Source organism: Balaenoptera acutorostrata, chromosome 8 (assembly GCF_949987535.1).
Source record: "Balaenoptera acutorostrata chromosome 8, mBalAcu1.1, whole genome shotgun sequence".
NCBI lineage: Eukaryota > Metazoa > Chordata > Mammalia > Artiodactyla > Balaenopteridae > Balaenoptera > Balaenoptera acutorostrata.
The window spans coordinates 116,600,568-116,619,668 of NC_080071.1; the positions used below are offsets into that span (position 1 = coordinate 116,600,568).

Sequence of the window (19,101 nt, forward strand, 5' to 3'; positions counted from 1 at the left end):
GCCACTGAGAAATACCAATAGCAACTACTTAAAAAGAAGCCAGGCGGGTTCTTTAATTTCTCAGAGCAGCCAGTAACAATGAGCCTCAAGCCTTAATCTCTGAGAAACCAAGTAAGTCGCTCAGAACCAGTTGGAGCTGTGACCCACGTAGCCTTGTTCTTTCCCTGGGCCAGGTCAATGCAGTAAAGCCAAACTCCTAAGGGAACTGAGGGTTTTCCCCTTCCTGAAAGATCCATATGCAGTGAGGCAGCCTGTGGTATCACAGGACTGGAGAGCTGGAGGAGCCCTCTGCTGAGTGGGGAAGCCTCTGGTGAGCAAAGCCTCTTCTGAGAAGGGAACGTGGGACCCCTACATGTACCTCCTACAGAATTCAGAACCTGTGGATGTGCTGTGCGTCCTCAGGTCCTAAGACACCTGTGTGCCAGTGGGGAGCAGCAGCTGAGGCTCGGAGAGGGGGTGCAGGTGCTCTGAGGAGAGTGGAGGGATAGTGAGGGCTGGCTTGTCAGGGTAAATATTTACATGACCACATCCATGAAATGTCTGTTTTAATCTCAGAATGAACACTGGAATTTGGATTCTCAGTAGCTTTCTACACAAGAGAGCAGAGGATCCATGTAAATATTTACCTTAACAAGCCAACCCTCATTATCCTTTCCAGGGAAGACTATCTAACCTCCAGATGTTCTCTATAGGAATCTCCCCAGATGCAACTCTGCAAGTATGTGGACTCTTTTATTTGTTTACTTATTTTTGGCCACACCGAGAAGCTTGTGGGATCTTAGTTCCCTGACCAGGGATTGAACTCGGGCCCTTGGCAGTGATGAAAGCACAGAGTCCCAACCACTGGACCACTGGGGAATTCCCTGCAAGTATATGGACTCTTGGAGGAAGTTCAGTTTACACATCAGCTGAAGCATTAAATGTCTAATATGCTCTCAGGAAACTTTGCCATTCATCATCAATATGGAAAATAGCTCAAATTACCTGCAATTTACTCAGCTTCTGCCGGAAATCTGCCTCACTTTGGCATTCATAAGATAAATCAAGAGAGAGGAAGTCAACTGCATCCTGGAAATAAGTAAATAGGATCATCAGAGCACAAGGAATTTCAAGACAAAGAACTTCTCAGAAGTATTCTTTTTTTGTTTCTCCCCTTATTACTAAAAGGAATACTCCAAAATGGGATTTTCCAAGGGAGAAGCAGGATGAGGAAAAGCTGGGGACAAAGTGAGAATGTGTGTGGGGTGTGCCTACGTGTTGTGGGGAATACATCACGTGTGCCCTCAGCAAAGTGCCTGGCACACAGGAAGCTCTCAATAAATGCACACAATTGAATGAGTGAATGAAAGAAGCACCATATGCCAGAAGGGGTGGGTTTCCACCAAGTGGATGAGCACGAAGGAAGGGAGTCAGAGGCCAGAACTGCCCTGAGCAGCACCTCCTCACGGCCTTCCACTTTGCAGGACGGAGGCAGTGGGGCCCTCACCCACCCACAGGCCCCTTAGTAACTTTAGCAGACCCTATTGGGGTTTGGGATTTTGTTTTAATTGTAGGCTATAGTCACTGGCTACGTTCAGGCCACAGTTTAAAGTCCACCCCGGTTGGCCCTAGCCTGGTCCACATTATTATTGGAGAACAGAACTCTCATGGTCCATGGACACCCCTGTCTGTGCTCCAATTAAGGACATACCCCTCTGCCCTGTCTCTGGCCTGCATATACTTTAAGAACTACAGATTCAGAGTCTAAACACATGCAGATACCACGGTGATTCCCTCCCTACCCTCTTCAGCGAGCCATTTCTATCCTGGCCATGACCAGATCATTGCCCGTCTTCTCCCCTTCTCTTCTCTTGGGACAAAGACCGTCACTAATGGCATCTGCTGACAACCCAGTGCACTGTGACATTTGATAACTGACTCTCCTCTGGCTCCCTGTGGCTTTCCCAGTCAAGTTATCATCGGTGTTTACTCAACATTCCACAGGCTTGCTCCCCGCTGGTGAGCTCCACTCGAACCTTCCCCTCTGCCCTATCAGCGCTTGCTTTGTTTGTCAATTCCATACAGCACATGATCATTGAGTTCATACTCTTGAAAGTCACTGTGCTGGGTTTAAAGAAGAGTAAGATCCACAGAAGCTTACAACTTGATACAGAGTGTTAATAGATGCACTGACTACATGAAGAACAGGCAGAAAGTTCTAAGTGCTATATGAAAAATCCACATCAGTGCTCCTCAAATCTTGGTGGGGATTAGACTCACCTGGGAACTTGGGAAGCCTATGAAGGCCCAGGGCATCCCTCCACATTAAGCCTTGGCCTCTGTGTTCTTTACTAGCTCTCCAGGTGATTCTGGTACACACCAAAGCTTGGGAGCCGCTGATCTAAACAAATGGCTAAGGGTTCCAAGTGGGGAGAGACAACATCAGGTTGAGTGAGGGAGTATTATTAACAGAGGCCTCCTGATGGAGGGCACATTCACACAGATGTTAAAAATAGATAGAATTTTGTTGGAAGAGATTTGAGGAAGGCCAGGAGGATAGGACTTGAGGTAGGGAATGCAGGAGAGCCGCCAGGAAGCATAGCATACACGCTGGGACAAAAAGGTGAGGCCAGAGAGAGAGCAAGAGGGCCTGAGTGAGCCATATTCTGGAAGGCCCTGAGGAATTTCACCAGTTCAGGGGAGTGTAGCTTCTCAGTAGGGAATGAACAAAATTGTGCTTTCGGAAGGTGGCCCAGACGCGTGGCAGGAGTGGGGGCAGAGAGACCAGTTCAAAGACTGCTGCTTGACAAACACTTTCCAATCAGCACTTTGGTCTCCTGAGCTCATAACTGATAGCAATTATCGCCCCTTGTAAAAGAATTTATGGTAATCTGGCCATACAATCAGTCTTGGACCTGGTCATTTCAGAACCTTATCATGTCTGGTTTTTAAATCCCTGAGCTGGTAAATCTGAAATTGGACCTTGGCATATGGGGCCTCCATCATAGCACAGACACCAGTGCTGCACAACTACAGAAATCAGTTGTTTTCTCTGAGGGCATTCCATACCGCCCAGCAGCCAACATTACAAGGGCCAAAGCTGTTAAATTCTCAGATGTTTTAACTTTTCCTATTAAAATTATATTTAAAAGTTGTATTTAGAGGAGGTAAAAACCAGGATGGGCACTCTAGGGAGCACATTATTAAAAAAAAAAAACCCAAAAAACCTTTACCCTAGTATCTGTTTTGCTAAAAAAACTGACCTCTCTTCTAAGAAGCTCTTTTAATAAAAAGTCAGAGCAAGAGCAGAGGCATTTGACTTCTTTGTGCAGGCAAAAGCTGACACTTGACCAAGTGAGAGCTGGGGCTACAACAAATAAAGATTTTGTTTTAAAGTAATTATGAATCTAGAGAATGCATAACACTCATAAGAGGCATTTGTAAGAATGTCAAGCAAACTATTATACAGAGGATGGATAAACAACAAGGTCCTACTGTATAGCACAGGGAACTATATTCAGTATCCTGTGATAAACCATAATGGAAAAGAATATGAAAAAGAATATATATATATGTATAACTGAATAACTTTGCTGTACTGCAGAAATTAACACAACATTGTAAATCAACTATACTTCAATAAAATAGATTTTAAAAAAAGAATGTCAAGCCAACAGACAAAAATTTCTCTTGGTTTTTTAAAATTAAAATAGCAACTTTCCTGAGAAGTTACAGATGCTATTTCTTTGGGCTGTCATTACCTTGGCAAGTGCAGACGTAGATGGCTCTAGCAGGAGCTCGGAGACCGCCTCAGCTCGCAGGACCACAGAGATCTTTCCGCCTGAAACCAACCAGAGGAAGGGCTGAAGGTGAGAGAGGAAGGAGCCTGTGACCCCAGAAGCCCCTGGCGAACTCATTTCCTATCGACCTTTCTATTCCATGTTCACTGACTTTAAAAAGGATTTCTTAAGAAATCACTCACATGATTTTACCCTAGCTGAAAGATTTTAGAAAACAAGGTAGCTTTTTAAAAAATGTCCCTTTAAAGAGTGTTTCATGTAAATCAGGATGGTGAAGTGCAGGACCCTTATAAAGTCTTTTGTAAGAATAAAAGCAGTTCCTTCCCCCAACTCTGAGCAATGTAAAAGGCGGAAAGGCGAGAACTGCGTCCTACGTTCCTAATAAGCCTTGGCCTCTGCGTGCTTTATAAGCTCTACAGGTGATTCTGATACACACTAAGCTTGGGAACCATTGGTCCCAAACAGCTAAGGGTTCCAAGTGGGGAGAGACTTTTGAAAGATAGGTCGTTCTCAGGGGACTGCTGTTACCTGTCCTTTTTTGTTGTGCAAATGTCCATTCGACACTTACTGCACATGAAGGAAATATAAACCTGTGCAGCTTGTACCCACTTGCTTTGACATTTGCTCACCTAACAGTGGTGCTTAAGCTTATGTGCATCAGAATCACCTGTCCTTCTCGTCAGCCAACTGGGGTGGGCCCAGGAGCGAGTGCCTTTTAACAAGCTTCCTGGGTGCTTCTGAGGCAGTGATGCTCAGACCACAACTCGAGACACGCTGCTGTGGACTTGGGATTCCTCAGTTGTTAGCAGTGTCATCTAACTCTTTGATGTGCATAAGTCTTTATCTCCTGCTGGATTGTGTGCTCCTTGAGGAGCAAACTTAAACATTTCTCTAGGCCCTCCAAACAGCAAGCTTAGGACTGGGTGCATAGGCAAGTGCTCAGACCTATGCTTTGGAAACAGTGAACAAAAATTGAATGAAACCAGAGTTTGAGACTTAAACTATAAGACTATATGCCTGACTTCTCTCCTGCATCCAAATTCTATACAGGAGAAAGATCTCCCCAGTCAATGAAACCACCATTAACAACCGCTGCCAACTACCAAAGTGCTTATTTTGATAAACATAATGGAACTTTGAAATCCCCTGAGCAGGGAATATCACTCAGAGACATTTAGTCCTCATTCTGATAAGATAACGATATTTTCCAGTTATTCAGTGATTGTGCCCGATGGAGCCATTTCATCTTCCACAGATTTCCATGCTTCAGTCTATCATCACATCAGCTCACATAGAACACATGCTCTCAGACTGTGCTCAACACTTTAAAATGTACAATTTAGTATTATCTCTGGATCAAGGACATGACACAAGAGTACAGTTAATCCCTAAGCACAATTGACCCACAAATCACTTCTATTTGACTTTACAAGCTGTTTTTAGCATGAGAGTGAACAAATGTACCTGAAGTCCCAGAAATTCTCATATCATACAAAATAAACTTTCCGATATGGTTCCCAACCTGTTTCCAGTGCAAGCACAAACTACTTCTTAAAATAATGTAAAATGCAGGTTACTCAAAACTAGATTCTCATTCTAAGCTTGCAGTTTCATGTTTTCTTGGGAATGAAATGGGGGGTAATTGCTCTGGCTTAAGATAATTTATCTTGTAATTTTTGCTGGATATGGTTAAAAGTCAGTATTCTTGTCTACAGAACTCAAAATCAGTATTTGCTGTGGGTTGAGAATTAACTGTTTCAAGGCCATGTAGAAAATCACTGCATGGCACTGTGTAAGTTCATGTCCCTCACAGGCATTACTAGATTTCACTAAGGATAAGCTCAATTCTGTTTCCCCCACAAAGGGAAGTCGTTCCTCCAAAAACCATTGCCGTTGTCCATTAAAAAATAGTCCCTTTCCGTTTGCTCTTTTCCCTTTTGCCCCAAATGCTTCAATAAAAGTAATATGGCCAGTATTGAACTGCCAGTATCAGTGCTTCAAGAGGTGGGTGGGGACTACAAGTGTTGCTGTAGATTGTGTCTCAGTGTTGTACAAGAGGAGGGTGCTGTGTGCAACTCTACTCTTATGTGAGAGGGATGTTCACTCTCCTGCCCTCCCTCTGACTCTCTGCTAAGAATCTTCTTTTGTATCCTTCCCATGGTAGCACATTGAAAACATCAATAGGAGGTTTATAATAACACATATAGAAAGATTAGAAAAGAACTTTTCAGAATTGTGGTAAAAATACGTAACATAAAATTTACCATTAAAATTTTTTTTAAGTGGCTTTAAGTACATCCACATTGTTGTGCAACTGTCACCACAAACTACCTCCCAAACTTCTCCATCATCTCAAGCTGAAACTCTGCGTTCATGATCAGTATCTCCCCATTTCCCCCACCTCCCAGCCTCTGGTAATCATTATTCTACTTTCTGTCTCTGTGAATTTGATCATTCTAGGTCCCTCATATAGGTGGAATCATACAATATTTGTCCTTTTGTGTCTGGCTTATTTCACTTAGCATGTCTTCAAGGTTCATCCATGTTGTAGCATGTGTCAGAATTTCATTTCTTTTTAATGCTGAATAATACTCAGTTGTATGTATCTAGCATATTTTCTTTATCCATTCATCCTTGTCTGGGCATTTGGATTATTTCCATCTTTTGGCTATTGTGAATAATGTTGCTATGAAAATGGGTGTGCAAATATCTGTTCAAGTCCCTGCTTTTAATTCTTTTGGGTATATACCCACAAGTGCTAGATCATATGGTAATTTTCTGTTTAATTTCTTGAGGAAGTGCCACACACTTTTCCATAGTGGCTACACCATTTACATCCTGGCCAGCAATGCACAGGGTTATAATTTCTCTCTATCCTCACCAACACTTGGGATCTTCTGCTTTTTAAAAATAGTAGCCATTCTGGTGGCTGATGCACATAAGCAGGAGAATTAATTAATAAAATGTGGCTTAGTCCCACAATGGAATATCAGATAGCAGTGAAAAGAAGATACTATAGCTATATTCAACAATATGAATAAGCTTTTGAAACAGTTTTGTTTGAGAAAAAAGAAGTCCTAAGGACTACAAAAAGTATAATATTCTTTCATGATGCTCAAAACCAAACCAAGCAAAATTGAATACTGTATTGTTTAAGCACACATGCAGTTGGGATAGAAACTATATTTTAAAAAACGTAATGGAATCTCAATGAGATTCCATCAGAATGGCTAAAATAGAAAGGATGAAAATGCCAAATGGTGAGGATGTGAGGCCACTGAAATTCTCACACAGGGCTAGTGGGAGTATAAAATGGAACAATTGCTTTGGGAAACTGGCAGTTTCTTAGAAAGTCAAATACATCTCTCCCCTGTAATCCAGCAATTCCACTCCTAGGTATTTATCCAAGAGAAATGAAAACATATGTCCATGCAAAAACTTGTACAAGAAGGTTGACAGCAACTTATTTATAGGAGATAAAAACTGGAAATTGCCCAAATGCCCCTCAATTGTGATACATCCATGATAGAACACCACTTAGAAGAAACAAGGAGCAAATTACTAATACAGCAACAAAATGAATGAATCTCACAAACATGCTGAATGAAAAAAGACAGAAACAAAAAAGTACACACTGTATGATTCCATTCATAACTATGCTGATAGAAGTCAGATCAGTGGTTGTTCCTTGGGTAGGGATTGATTAGGAAGGGATAAAATTGATCAGGAATGGGATTTTTGGAGGTGTTGGTTAATGTCTTATATCTTGATAAAGGTATGGGTTACATGGATGTATGTGTTTGTCAAAACTAATCAAACTGTAAAATTAAGATCTATGCACTTCACTTTATGTAAATAATACCCTGATAAAAAAATTCTTAGGAAAAAATCAGAACTGCATTTCACATTGTTTATTTTCTAATCAGCAGTAAATGGGAATTTAATTTTTGAACATATTTTTTAAACATGGTGAATTTTGGGGGGCTATATTTAGTAAAATCCCACTTTTTCTGTAATTAAATATTTTTATTTAAAATGTTTGACCTTGTACCTCCATTATGGACACCAAATGGGGAAGAGGGGAAAGTCATAGACTAATAAAAGATGGATGGAATATTTAGCACAGTGGTAACCTGGGATGGGGTGGGGGAGAATGGGAGATGAGATAGGGGAGAATATACAAGTAGACATAAGTTGTGGTATGGTTTGTTTTGTTTTGTTTTATAAATCCTCAACCTTCCAATTAATTTTTTAACATTAAAAAATTGAGATATAATTCATATACCATAAAATTCATCACTTTAAAGTATAAAATTCAGTGGTCTTTAGTACATTTACAAAGCTGTGCAACCATCTCCACTAATTCTAGAACATCTTAGTAACCCAAGAAGAAATTACATAACCATTAGCAGTCACTTCCCATTCTCTCTTCTAGCCCCAGATATAGCTGCTCTACTTTAATGTCTCTATAGATTTGTCTACTCTGGATATTTAATATAAATGAAATCATATACTATGTGGTCTTTTGAGACTGGCTGCTTTCACTTAGCATACTGTCTTCAAGGATTATCATGTTGTAGCACAAATCAGTACATCATTCCTTTCAAGGGCTGAGTAATACTCCATTGTACTGATATGCCACTTTTTGTTTATTAGTCAATTGATGGACATTAGGGTTGTTTCCACTTTTGGTTATTATGAATAATATTGCTATGAATATTTGTGATGCGTTTTTGTCTGGACATTTGCTTTTATTTCTCTTGGATATATAACTAGGAGAAGAATTGTTGAGTCATATGGTAACTCTAAAATTTAACTTGAGGAACTGCCAAACTGATTTCCAGAGTGGCTGCACCATAATTCATTCCCACCAGCAAAGTGTGAGTGTTCCAATTTCTCAGCATCATTGCCAACACTCGTTATTGTGTCTTTTTTTTAAAAATAAATTTATTTACTTATTTATTTTTGGCTGTGTTGGGTCTTTGTTGCTGCGCACGGGCTTTCTCTAGTTGTAGCAAGTGGGGGCTACTCTTCGTTGTGGTGCGTGGGCTTCTCATTGTGGTGGCTTCTCTTGTTGCGGAGCACAGGCTCTAGGCACGCGGGTTTCAGTAGTTGTGGCACGTAGGCTCAGTACTTGTGGCTCTTGAGCTCTAGAGCACAGGCTCAGTAGTTGTGGCACACAGGCTTAGTTGCTCTCCAGCATGTGGAATCTTCCCGGGCCAGGGCTCGAACTCGTGTCCCCTGCATTGGCAGGTGGATTCTGAACCATTGCGCCACCAGGGAAGTCCCTGTCTGTCCTTTTTACTACAGCCATCCTAGTTGATGTGAAGTGGTATAATATATATAAATATTATATATATGTATTATATATTATATATAATTTTTTGCTGTTTTCTTGCTCTTTAAAAAATTGAAGCATAATTGACCTACAATACTATGTTAGTTCCATGTGCACAACATAGTGATTCAATATTTCTGTGTTACAAAATCACCACAGTATTCTGTTATATTTTAATTGTTGGACTGAGTGGTCACTCCATGGGTATTAGTTGTTGTGTGGCTGAACCACATTGACTCTATTTTGTCAGCTCCATCTTAGGCCCACAGTCCTACCCCCTCCCCTTCCTGTGTGACTGAGCTTTAGCCTACTCACAAGTAATGCACCCAAGCCAGATAAGTTTCCTATCAACTTTTACCCTTGTCTTCATCTGATATAAGAACTGGAAGAATGCTCTTTAGCTGACACAGATGGTTAATGGTCCACAAGGAATAATGGTCATGAGACCCCCGAGGGGACAGAAAAACTCCCAGTCCCACTGGTGCAGATGTGCTTCTCCCTTAATAGTCAGATTGCATTTTTAGCTTTGGCCCCTTTAAATTCCCTTGTGCCCCTTTTGGCAGTGAGGAATGCAGCTGCAAATGCTTCCAGATCGCTGTTCACCCGATCCTACCCATATGTAAGTTACCCACAATAAACTCCATAATTGCATTTTATGGAGTTGCCTGCTTCACTTTTTGGTCTCAAAGTTCCTCTTCAGTTTGGGGGATATTATTCAATATCCCCACCTTCGAAAAGTTATTTTGCTTTGAACCAACATATGTTATATAACTTTTTTTGTGTATATTAAAAATATATTTTACAAAGAACAAAAAAGCTATTTAATTGGACTAAAAAGGGAGGGGAGAATGAGAGAGAGAAAGGAAGAAGGAAAACCACCTTTTGGAATAGTAAAGAGACTGAGAAGAGAATTTATTTTGTGTCCTGCATTATATCAGGGGCAGATAATGTAGTGATGTTGATGAAACATGAAATGAAGGCTGGGAGGAATGAGCAGAAGAAGAAAAGAAGGAAAATATGAATTTAAGAAAGAAATAGTCTTTAGTAACCTGAGGGAGATTTAAAATGAAATATATAAAGCATTTTAATAAACGTGTCTAGTTCTATAATTTAAATTACTCTATTATTTAGAATTTTCTAAAAATGAGACAGATTTTCCTTAATTTCAGATGATCCAGTTCAGCCTTGCCTTCTTTCAAAGTTCATTTTACTCAAAGCTTCTTTAGTAGAATCACAGCCAACAAACATTTATTTATTTATTTTCTCACTCACCCCATGATAGGCTTTCCAAAGAATCCAGTTTCAAATCTGGCATCTCCTTCTTCTCCCTCCCTCTACAGTTCATGAAATGGATAGCTGGGCTTCTTGCTGTTCCCTCGCCAGGGGCTTTGCACTCACCCCACGGCCAGTAATCCTCCAGATCCCATGGTTGCTCGCTCCCTCCCTCATTCCAGCTGGCTCAAAAGGTGGTCTGAGGACAGCTTTTTTGACAATCATATATAAAATAGCTCCATCCACACTTACACTCTTTCTGCCCTTGTCCTGCTTTTATTTTAAACGTGGAGAAAATGTTTAACCTCTCTATGAGCACATACATGCAAATAAAGAATATAAGAAGATAGTAGTTTTCAGCTGTCAAATTACCAATGACGGAAGAAATTTTTCACATACTGGGAAGTCATTCTGACTTATACATGATTTAACATAAACTTTATGCTAACTAGAACATCCTGTTTTGTAGCCTATTAAACATACATTGTACATCTGCTTTAACCATTAAAGAAGAGGATGCATTGTTCAGAAGTAAAGAATGTCTGTTTCAAAGATAGACATAAATGCCTCTTTTCCTGGGACATCAATGCTAGTACTCCTTTGATAATAAGGCTCCCTTCCCAGGTGCCAAGCCATACAGACTCGCTGTGTACATGCTAATCTGTCTTTTTTCAAAACTTTGAAGGAATATACCCCAGTCATGGTTGATGTTCTTTGTTCTGACAAAATATAAAACTGCTGAAAACCATGCTTCCCTGGCGGAGTTCCTCAGAGCTATCTGAGAGGCTGTCTCTGAGGATAGAGTCCTCAGCTTGGCTTGAATAAAAGTCTCTTCTACTCTTACAATAGATCGGTTATTGACTATTTCTGTCTATACCAATGATAAAAATAATTACGTCATTGAAAACAGGCTGAGTGGGGTCAGAAGAACAATTTTATAACTGTTAGTTAAAGTTACAACTTCTCTGGAAAATAATTTAGCAACATCCTTTAAAGTCTTAAAGAATGCACATCTTTTGACCCAGTCATTTCAGTTTTAAGAATCTATCAGAAAGAATTTATCTGAAGGCAAGCATTTATTTATATGAATGTTCAATGCAACATAATTTTTTTTTTTTAATTAATTTATTTATTTATTTTGGCTGTGTTGGGTCTTCGTTTCTGTGCGAGGGCTTTCTCTAGTTGCGTCAAGCGGGGGCCACTCTTCATGGGCCACTCTTCATCGCGGTGCGCGGGCCTCTCTCACTATCGCGGCCTCTCTTGTTGGGAGCACAGGCTCCAGACGCGCAGGCTCAGTAGCTGTGGCTCGCGGGCCTAGTTGCTCCGCGGCATGTGGGATCTTCCCAGACCAGGGCTCGAACCCGTGTCCCCTGCATTGGCAGGCAGATTCTTAACCACTGCGCCACCAGGGAAGCCCACAACATAATTTTTAATAGTGAAAATTAAATAAACTTATATACAAAAATGAAAGAATATTTTAAACTCTATGATCCATTAATATAATGGGAACCTGTAACACCACTGAAAATCATGCTTTCAAAGAGTTTTTAATAAAATGAGAATATATTCATTAAATATGTTAAGTTTCAAAGGTAGAGTATACAAGTATGCAGATGTATTATATACTATGTATAAAAATATACATACAGTATATAATAAAAACCAGAAAGCATATATAACCCAAAATTGGTTCTCAAAATTGGTGTACCAATTTTTTGGTGTACCTAGCCTAGATTCACCTAGGGAATTTATTAAAATCAATGTCTTGATTCTGTCCAGGCCTACTGAATTGGAACCTTAAACTAGCCATGAAGCAGGAATACGGACAATTGTAAGCATGCTCTTCTCCCTATCTGTCAGCATATTATTATTTTATCTTTGTATTTGTCTCCCCTGCTGGAATGTAGGCTTCAACTAGAACATGTAACTTGCTTTGCATAAGAAAAAGGGGAGGCTCAGGAATTCCCTGGAGGTCCAGTGGTTAGGACTCTGGGCTTCCACTGCAGGGGGCATGGGTTTGATTCCTGGTCGGGGAACTGAGGCCCCCCAAGCTGAGGGGCATGACCGAAACACACACACACACACACACACACATATATATAAAATAAAAATAAATAAATAAATAAAAGAAAACGGGGTGGATGAGAGGATGGGCAATCTTGAAATCTTAGGAAGAGTCAGGGAGGCAGGACTGGAGAAAGAAGGACAGAAAGATAATCAGTGAAAGTGCAGACTCAAGATTGGGCAAGGGGGCTTAAAAGATATTTTTCAAAGGGAATGCTGGGCACCATACAATGTAAACCACCCCTACCTACCTCCACCGGGAAATCTTCAGTACGGTATTAATTTCTCACTAATAAATAGATATGAGGGGACTTTTTTTTTTTGGCTGTGCTTTGTGGCATGCGGAATCTTACTTCCCCGACCAGGGATGATCGAACTCATACCCCCTGCAGTGGAAGCTCGGAGTCTTAACCACTGGACTGCCAGGGAAGTCCCAAGGGGACTATTGGAGGTAAGTGGAAAGAAATGCTGAGTCCTGCTTTAAGGAGGGTGGAGGAAGGTGGGTAATGAAGGCTGCCGGTGGGTCAGCCACCTGGGTCATGTGTACTCACCTTGAGAAGCATATTTTTCATGGTAAATCTCATAGGCTTTTCTGTGGGCGTCAGTGAGGATCTGGAGACGTGAAGATCTTGATTCCTGGTGCGGAAGCTCCATTATCACTTCCTCCAAGTCACTAAAAGTGAACCAGATCTCAACTAGGTCCCCAAAGGCGTGGAAGATGAAGGAGGCATAGTCAGCAAAGAGATCAGCAAAGGCCTCAGTTCTCTGGACGGTGCTGGCAGGGAGGGTCTGGTGGTGCAGGACCACCAGGGGCTGAAGCTGAGCAGTCTTGAGGGCCTCAAGGAGTTGCCGGTAGCACTGCACTGTTTCCTTGTCTGGGTTCTCGGAGCTTCCTTCTGGGAGTAGTTGTGCCCAAGGCAGAAATACTTTGTAATGAGTGATCGTAACGGCACGAACACTGCTAAAGTACTCTGGCAGGAAAGAGGGCAGTGGCTGGCGACAAACATAAATTTCTTTGTCTCCTGTTACAAAGGGAGAATCCTGGTTTCCCAGTGGACCCCTCAGGTTGTGTAGCAAGTCGGTGGTTAGAGGACCAGCAGCTGAAATGAAGTTTCTATCAGATTTCCAGTCTAACCCCCAACAAGAAAAACTTAGGAGGACAATAAGGACTAAATGCCAGACTAGCTCCATCTTCAAGGAACTGTTAGGAAGTATGTGGAATACTTACTTTATAACTACAGTTGAGGTTGTAAAATACTAAGTGACTGTAAACACTTAATATGTAACTGGGTTATCTACGATAATAAAATCAGTATGTGATTCACCTATGTAATATCAAAAAAATTTTAAACCGTAAGAGACAACACAAAAACCTTAAACTTCTCACACAATTTATGCCAAGGAACCTGGGAAGTGTCTGAAGAAAAAAAGTTCTCCACATTTTTTCTTACTTACAAATTATTTTAAAACTTATTTACATAGCAGAACAAAAGTGAGTTCCTCGCCAAACTTTTTTTCTCCTTTAAAAACATGTAGGGGGACTTCCCTGGTGGTGCAGTGGTTAAGAATCCGCCTGCCAATGCAGGGGACATGGGTGCGAGCCCTGGTCCGGGAAGATCCCACACGCAGCGGAGCAACTGAGCCTGTGCGCCACAACTACTGAGCCTGCGCTCTAGAGCCCGCGAGCCACAACTACTGAGCCTGCGTGACACAACTACTGGAGTCCGCGCCTGGAGCCCTTGCTCCGCAAAAGAGAAGCCACCGCAATGAGAAGCCCACACACCGCAATGAACAGTAGCCCCCACTCACTGCAAGTAGATACAGCCTGCGCACAGCAACAAAGACCCAACGCAGCCAATAAAAAAAAAAAAAAAGGAGGGACTTCCTGGTGGTCCAGTGGTAAAGAATCCATTTTACAAGGCAGGGGACACGGGTTCGATCCCTGGTCAGGGAACTATGATCCCACATGCCACGGAGCAACTAAGCCCGCATGCCAGAACTACTGAGCTCTTGTGCCTCGTCTAGAGCCCGTGTACCACAAACTACAGAGCCCACGTGCCGTGGAGCCTGCGCACCACAACTAGAGAAGAGAAAAAACCTGCATGCCACAACTAGAGAGAAGCCTGGGAGCCGCAATGAAGACATCACGTGCCACAACGGAAGATCCCGCATGCCTCAGTGAAGATCCCAAGTGCTGCAACTAAGACCCCATGCAGCCAAAAATAAATAAATAAATAAAATTAAAAAATAAAAATAAAAATATGTAAGTAAATGATGAACACATTTTGTAAAAGATTCAAACAATATAGAAATATGTATGAAAACTTACTAATTCTCCTCTTCCTTTCCCTTTGTAGGGTAATCACTTTCAACACTGTGCTTCCTTCCAGTTTCCTTTCTCTGTACATATTAATGGCTGTTCAGGAGTCGGAATGCCAGTGTTTAAATCTCATCTGGTGAAAGTTACTAAATTTCTCTGTGCCTCAGTTTCCTCATCTGTATAATGGTGATAGATAGGTTGTGAGAATTAAATGAGGTCATTCATTAGCATATTTAGAACAATGCAACTCAATGATAGCTATTATTACATATATACAATGCAAACATACATGTGTATAACATTTAAAATATATAATATAATTTAACATATATGGAATTATGTCTTATGTAGCGTTCCTCAGTTTTTTTTTTCCTTCACTTAATAGTGCTTGGAGCTCTGTTTATACCAGAATATGTAGACCCACTTCTTTTTAACAGATGCATAGCATTCCACAGTAAGGTTGTACCACAGTTTAACCTCTTGCATATTGAACACTGGTTGGTTCTTAATTTTAATATGTTGCAAATTAATATCTGTATCTTTAGTTATACATCTTTGTCCACACTTCTTTTCTTTAAGATAGATTCTTAGAAATTAAGTTGCTGACTCAATGGCATGCCCATTTGGAATTTTTATTGTAATCCAAAGTATTCCAAAACAGGCTTCTTCAAATTTAAATCCTACCTACAGTTAGAAGTGTGTCTAAATCTCTCTGGTTTGCTCACACCTGTTATAAAACTTCATATTTTGGACACTTGTTTCTGTTTAGAGGGGTAGCTTTTCATGTTAATTGGCTACTTGTTTTTCTTCTGAGATTTATGTTTATATCCTTTGTACATTTTTATTATTTAACTTATTATTGATATAAGAACTCTTAATAGAGTTTGGATATCATGTATTAAAATGTGATAGAAAAAACATTTCCCCCTAGTGTTAGTTTTAAAATTTGTTTTATAGTGTCCTTCAAAATACATTACTTGGTACCATATTTTTGAAAGCTCGTGTCAAATGTATTATTTAATATTCTTGTTTCTAATCTTTAGATCTTTAGCTCATCTTGAATTTTAACTTTGTTTGTGCTGTGTGGTAGGGTTTATCAATTTCTAATGGGTTACTGAATAGGCCATTCTCTCCCCACTATTTGAAATGACAACTATCAGAAATGAAATATCTATCTAGACATATATTTCTAGACTTTCTACTCCTTGTCTATCTATTCCTGTGCCAGTACCACAGTATTTTAATTTTTATATACCTGTGTAGTACTTTTCACTTTATGATAGGACATGGCCTCTCCTATCATTCTTTTTCCTAGAATTGTCTTAGAAATGTTGTATATATATATTCATTTTAATAGAAACAGTTTTATTTCACTTAGCGGAATTTTCAAGGTGGCCCTGACAGCTTCATATAAATGTATCATTTTTCAGATTCTTGTGTTTATAATCATTGTTATCTCTCTAAAAGTATATATATATATTAATTATAGAAATATTAAATAAATGCATTCTCATAAATATCCCCCAAATTTAGATAATAGTTCCATTTGCCTTATACCTAATCCCAGCTACTTCCTAAAAAGTATTCACCATTTATTACATGTGTACGTACATAAAGAATATACTTTTACCTAACAAGTTTACAAAATAAGAGGTACTATAATGTGAGTATTGATCTACAACTGGTATTTTTACCATATAGCACAACCTGGAGATCTTCACATTGTGCAAATATTGATATATCTTATTCTTTTTGAGAGCTGCATTGTGTGACCTTGCATAATCATTATTTTGTTGACTGGGTTTTAGGTTATTTTCCATTTTCAGTGTCACAATGTCACAATGAATGTCATTGTATATGCCTTTTTCTATACATATATAGGTTATTTCTTCAGGGAAAATATTGAAGAGTACAATTGCTGGGTAATAGGGTAGTCAGTTATATTTTAACTTCTAATGGTACTGACAAGTTTTTCCATAAAAGGAGTGTCCTGATTTACACTCCTACTAGTAGTGCATTACAACATCAAATTCCAGACAAACCCACCAATGCTATTATAATATTATCAAATTATTAGTGTTTATAATTTTGAATGATTTTTAAAATTGATTTGTATCAGCTCTGTATCCATTTTGGGAAATAATCTTTTTCCCATTATAAACTGAGAAAATATATAGCTATTGAAACATATATATAGTATATTCTTCTCATCTGCAGCTTATTTATCCTGGACATTAATCCTTTCTCTCGTATATAGGTTGAGAAAACATTTTCCCAATCTGTAGCTTTGGTTTTTATGTAGTCAAATTTATTAATTTTTTTTCCTTATGGCATCTCTGCTTATACATAGTTTTAAAAAGCCTCTTCTACAAAGTTGTAAGAAAAGCACATATTTTTCCTTTTTAAAATTAATTTTTAAAAATTGATACAATTGACATATAACATTATATTTGTTCCAGATGTACAACATGATTGTATACATTGCACAAAGATCACAATAAATCTAGTTAACATATCCATCACCACACATAGATACAAATTTTTTTCTTGTGTGTGGTGAGAACGTTTAAGATCTACTCTCTTAGCAACTTTCAAATAGAGTGTTATTAACTATAGTCACCATGGTGTACATTACATCCCCATAACATTTATTTTGTAACTGGAAGTTTGTACCTTTTGACCACCTTCACCCATTTCACCCACCTACCACCTCCACCTCTGGCAGCCACCAATCTATCCTTTGTACCTATGAGTTCATTTTTTATTTTATTAAAAATATATATATATATATTTTAAGAAATTCACGTTCTTTTATTTATTTATTTATTTATTTATTTATGGCTGTGTTGAGTCTTCGTTTCTGTGCGAGGGCTTTCTCTAGTTGCGGCAAGCGGGGGCCACTCTTCATCATGGTGCGCGGGCCTCTCACCATCGCGGCCTCTCTTGTTGCGGAGCACAGGCTCCAGACACGCAGGCTCAGTAATTGTGGCTCACGGGCCCAGTTGCTCCGCGGCATGTGGGATCTTCCCAGACCAGGGCTCGAACCCGTGTCCCCTGCATTGGCAGGCAGATTCTCAACCACTGCGCCACTAGGGAAGCCCTAAAAATATTTTTTTAGGGACTTCCCTGGTAGTCCAGTGGTAAAGAATACACCTTCCAATGAAGGGGATGCGGGTTCGATCCCTGGTCGGGGAACTAAGATCTCACATGCTGCAGGGGAACTAAGTCCACATGCCACAACTACTGAGCTCGCGCACCTCAACAAGAGAGCCTGCATGCCACAAACTACACAGCCCATGCACCCTGGAGCCTTCGTGCCACAATTAGACAGAGAAAACCCGCACACCACAACTAGAGAGAAGCCTGTGCACTACAACTAGAGAAGCCCGTGCACTACAACTAGAGAAGCCCATGTGCCACAATGAAAAGATCCCACATGCTGCAACTAAGACCCGACGTAGCCAAAAAAACAAAACGAATAAATTAAAAAATTTTAAAATTACTCTAAAAATGTTTTAGATTCCACACAGATTATACACTATTTGTCTTTCTCTTATTTCATTTAGCATAATGCCCTCCAGTTTCATCCATGTTGTCACAAATGACAAGATTTCCTTCTTTTTAGGGCTGAATAATATTTGATTGTACATATATATACACTTTCTTTATCCATTCTTCCATCAGTGAACACTTAGGTTGCTTCCATGTCTTGGCTATTGTAAATAATGTGGCAATGAACATGAGGGTGCATATATCTTTTTGAGTTAGTTTTTTCATTTTCTTCAGATAAATACCTAGAAGTGGAATTGCTGGATTATATGGTAGTTTTATTTTTAGTTTTTTGGGAAACCTCTATATGTTTTCCATAGAGGTTCTCACCAATATTACACAAGTGTTCTCTTTTCTCCACATCCTTGCCAACACTTGTTATTTTTTGTCTTTTTCATAATAGCCTTTCTCATGGGTGTAATGTGATAGCTCATTGTGGTTTTGACTTTCACTTCCCTGATTAGTTATGTTGAGCACCTTTTCATGTATATGTTGGCAATCTGAATATCTTCTTTGGAAAAATGCTTATTCAGATCATCTGCCCATTTTAGATTGTTATCTTGTATAAGTTCTTTACATATTTTGGATATTAAGCCCTTATCAGATACATTATTTGCAAATATCTTCTCCCATTCTTTTTCATTTGACTGATGGTGTTCTTTGCTGTGCAGAAGCTTTTTAGTTTGATGTAGTCCTATTTATTTATTTTTGCTTTTGCTGCCTTTGCTTTAGTGTCAAATCCAAAAAATCATTGCCAAGATTGATGTCAAGGAAGCCAG

The 19,101-nt window shown here is 39.7% G+C and overlaps 1 protein-coding gene across 1 annotated transcript in view; it reads right to left on the reverse strand.

The window, feature by feature from the left end:
• LCT (lactase) overlaps positions 1-14,059 on the reverse strand; it is a 52,349-nt gene extending 38,290 nt beyond the window's left edge. Inside the window, exons 1-3 of the mRNA XM_007192050.2 lie at positions 13,005-14,059; positions 3,741-3,820; positions 985-1,068 (exon numbers count right to left, since the gene is read on the reverse strand). Coding sequence (XP_007192112.2) covers positions 985-1,068; positions 3,741-3,820; positions 13,005-13,644 — 804 coding nt within the window. The 5' untranslated portion in view covers positions 13,645-14,059. The remainder of the gene's footprint in view (positions 1-984; positions 1,069-3,740; positions 3,821-13,004) is intronic.
• Between the last annotated feature and the right edge of the window lie 5,042 nt (positions 14,060-19,101).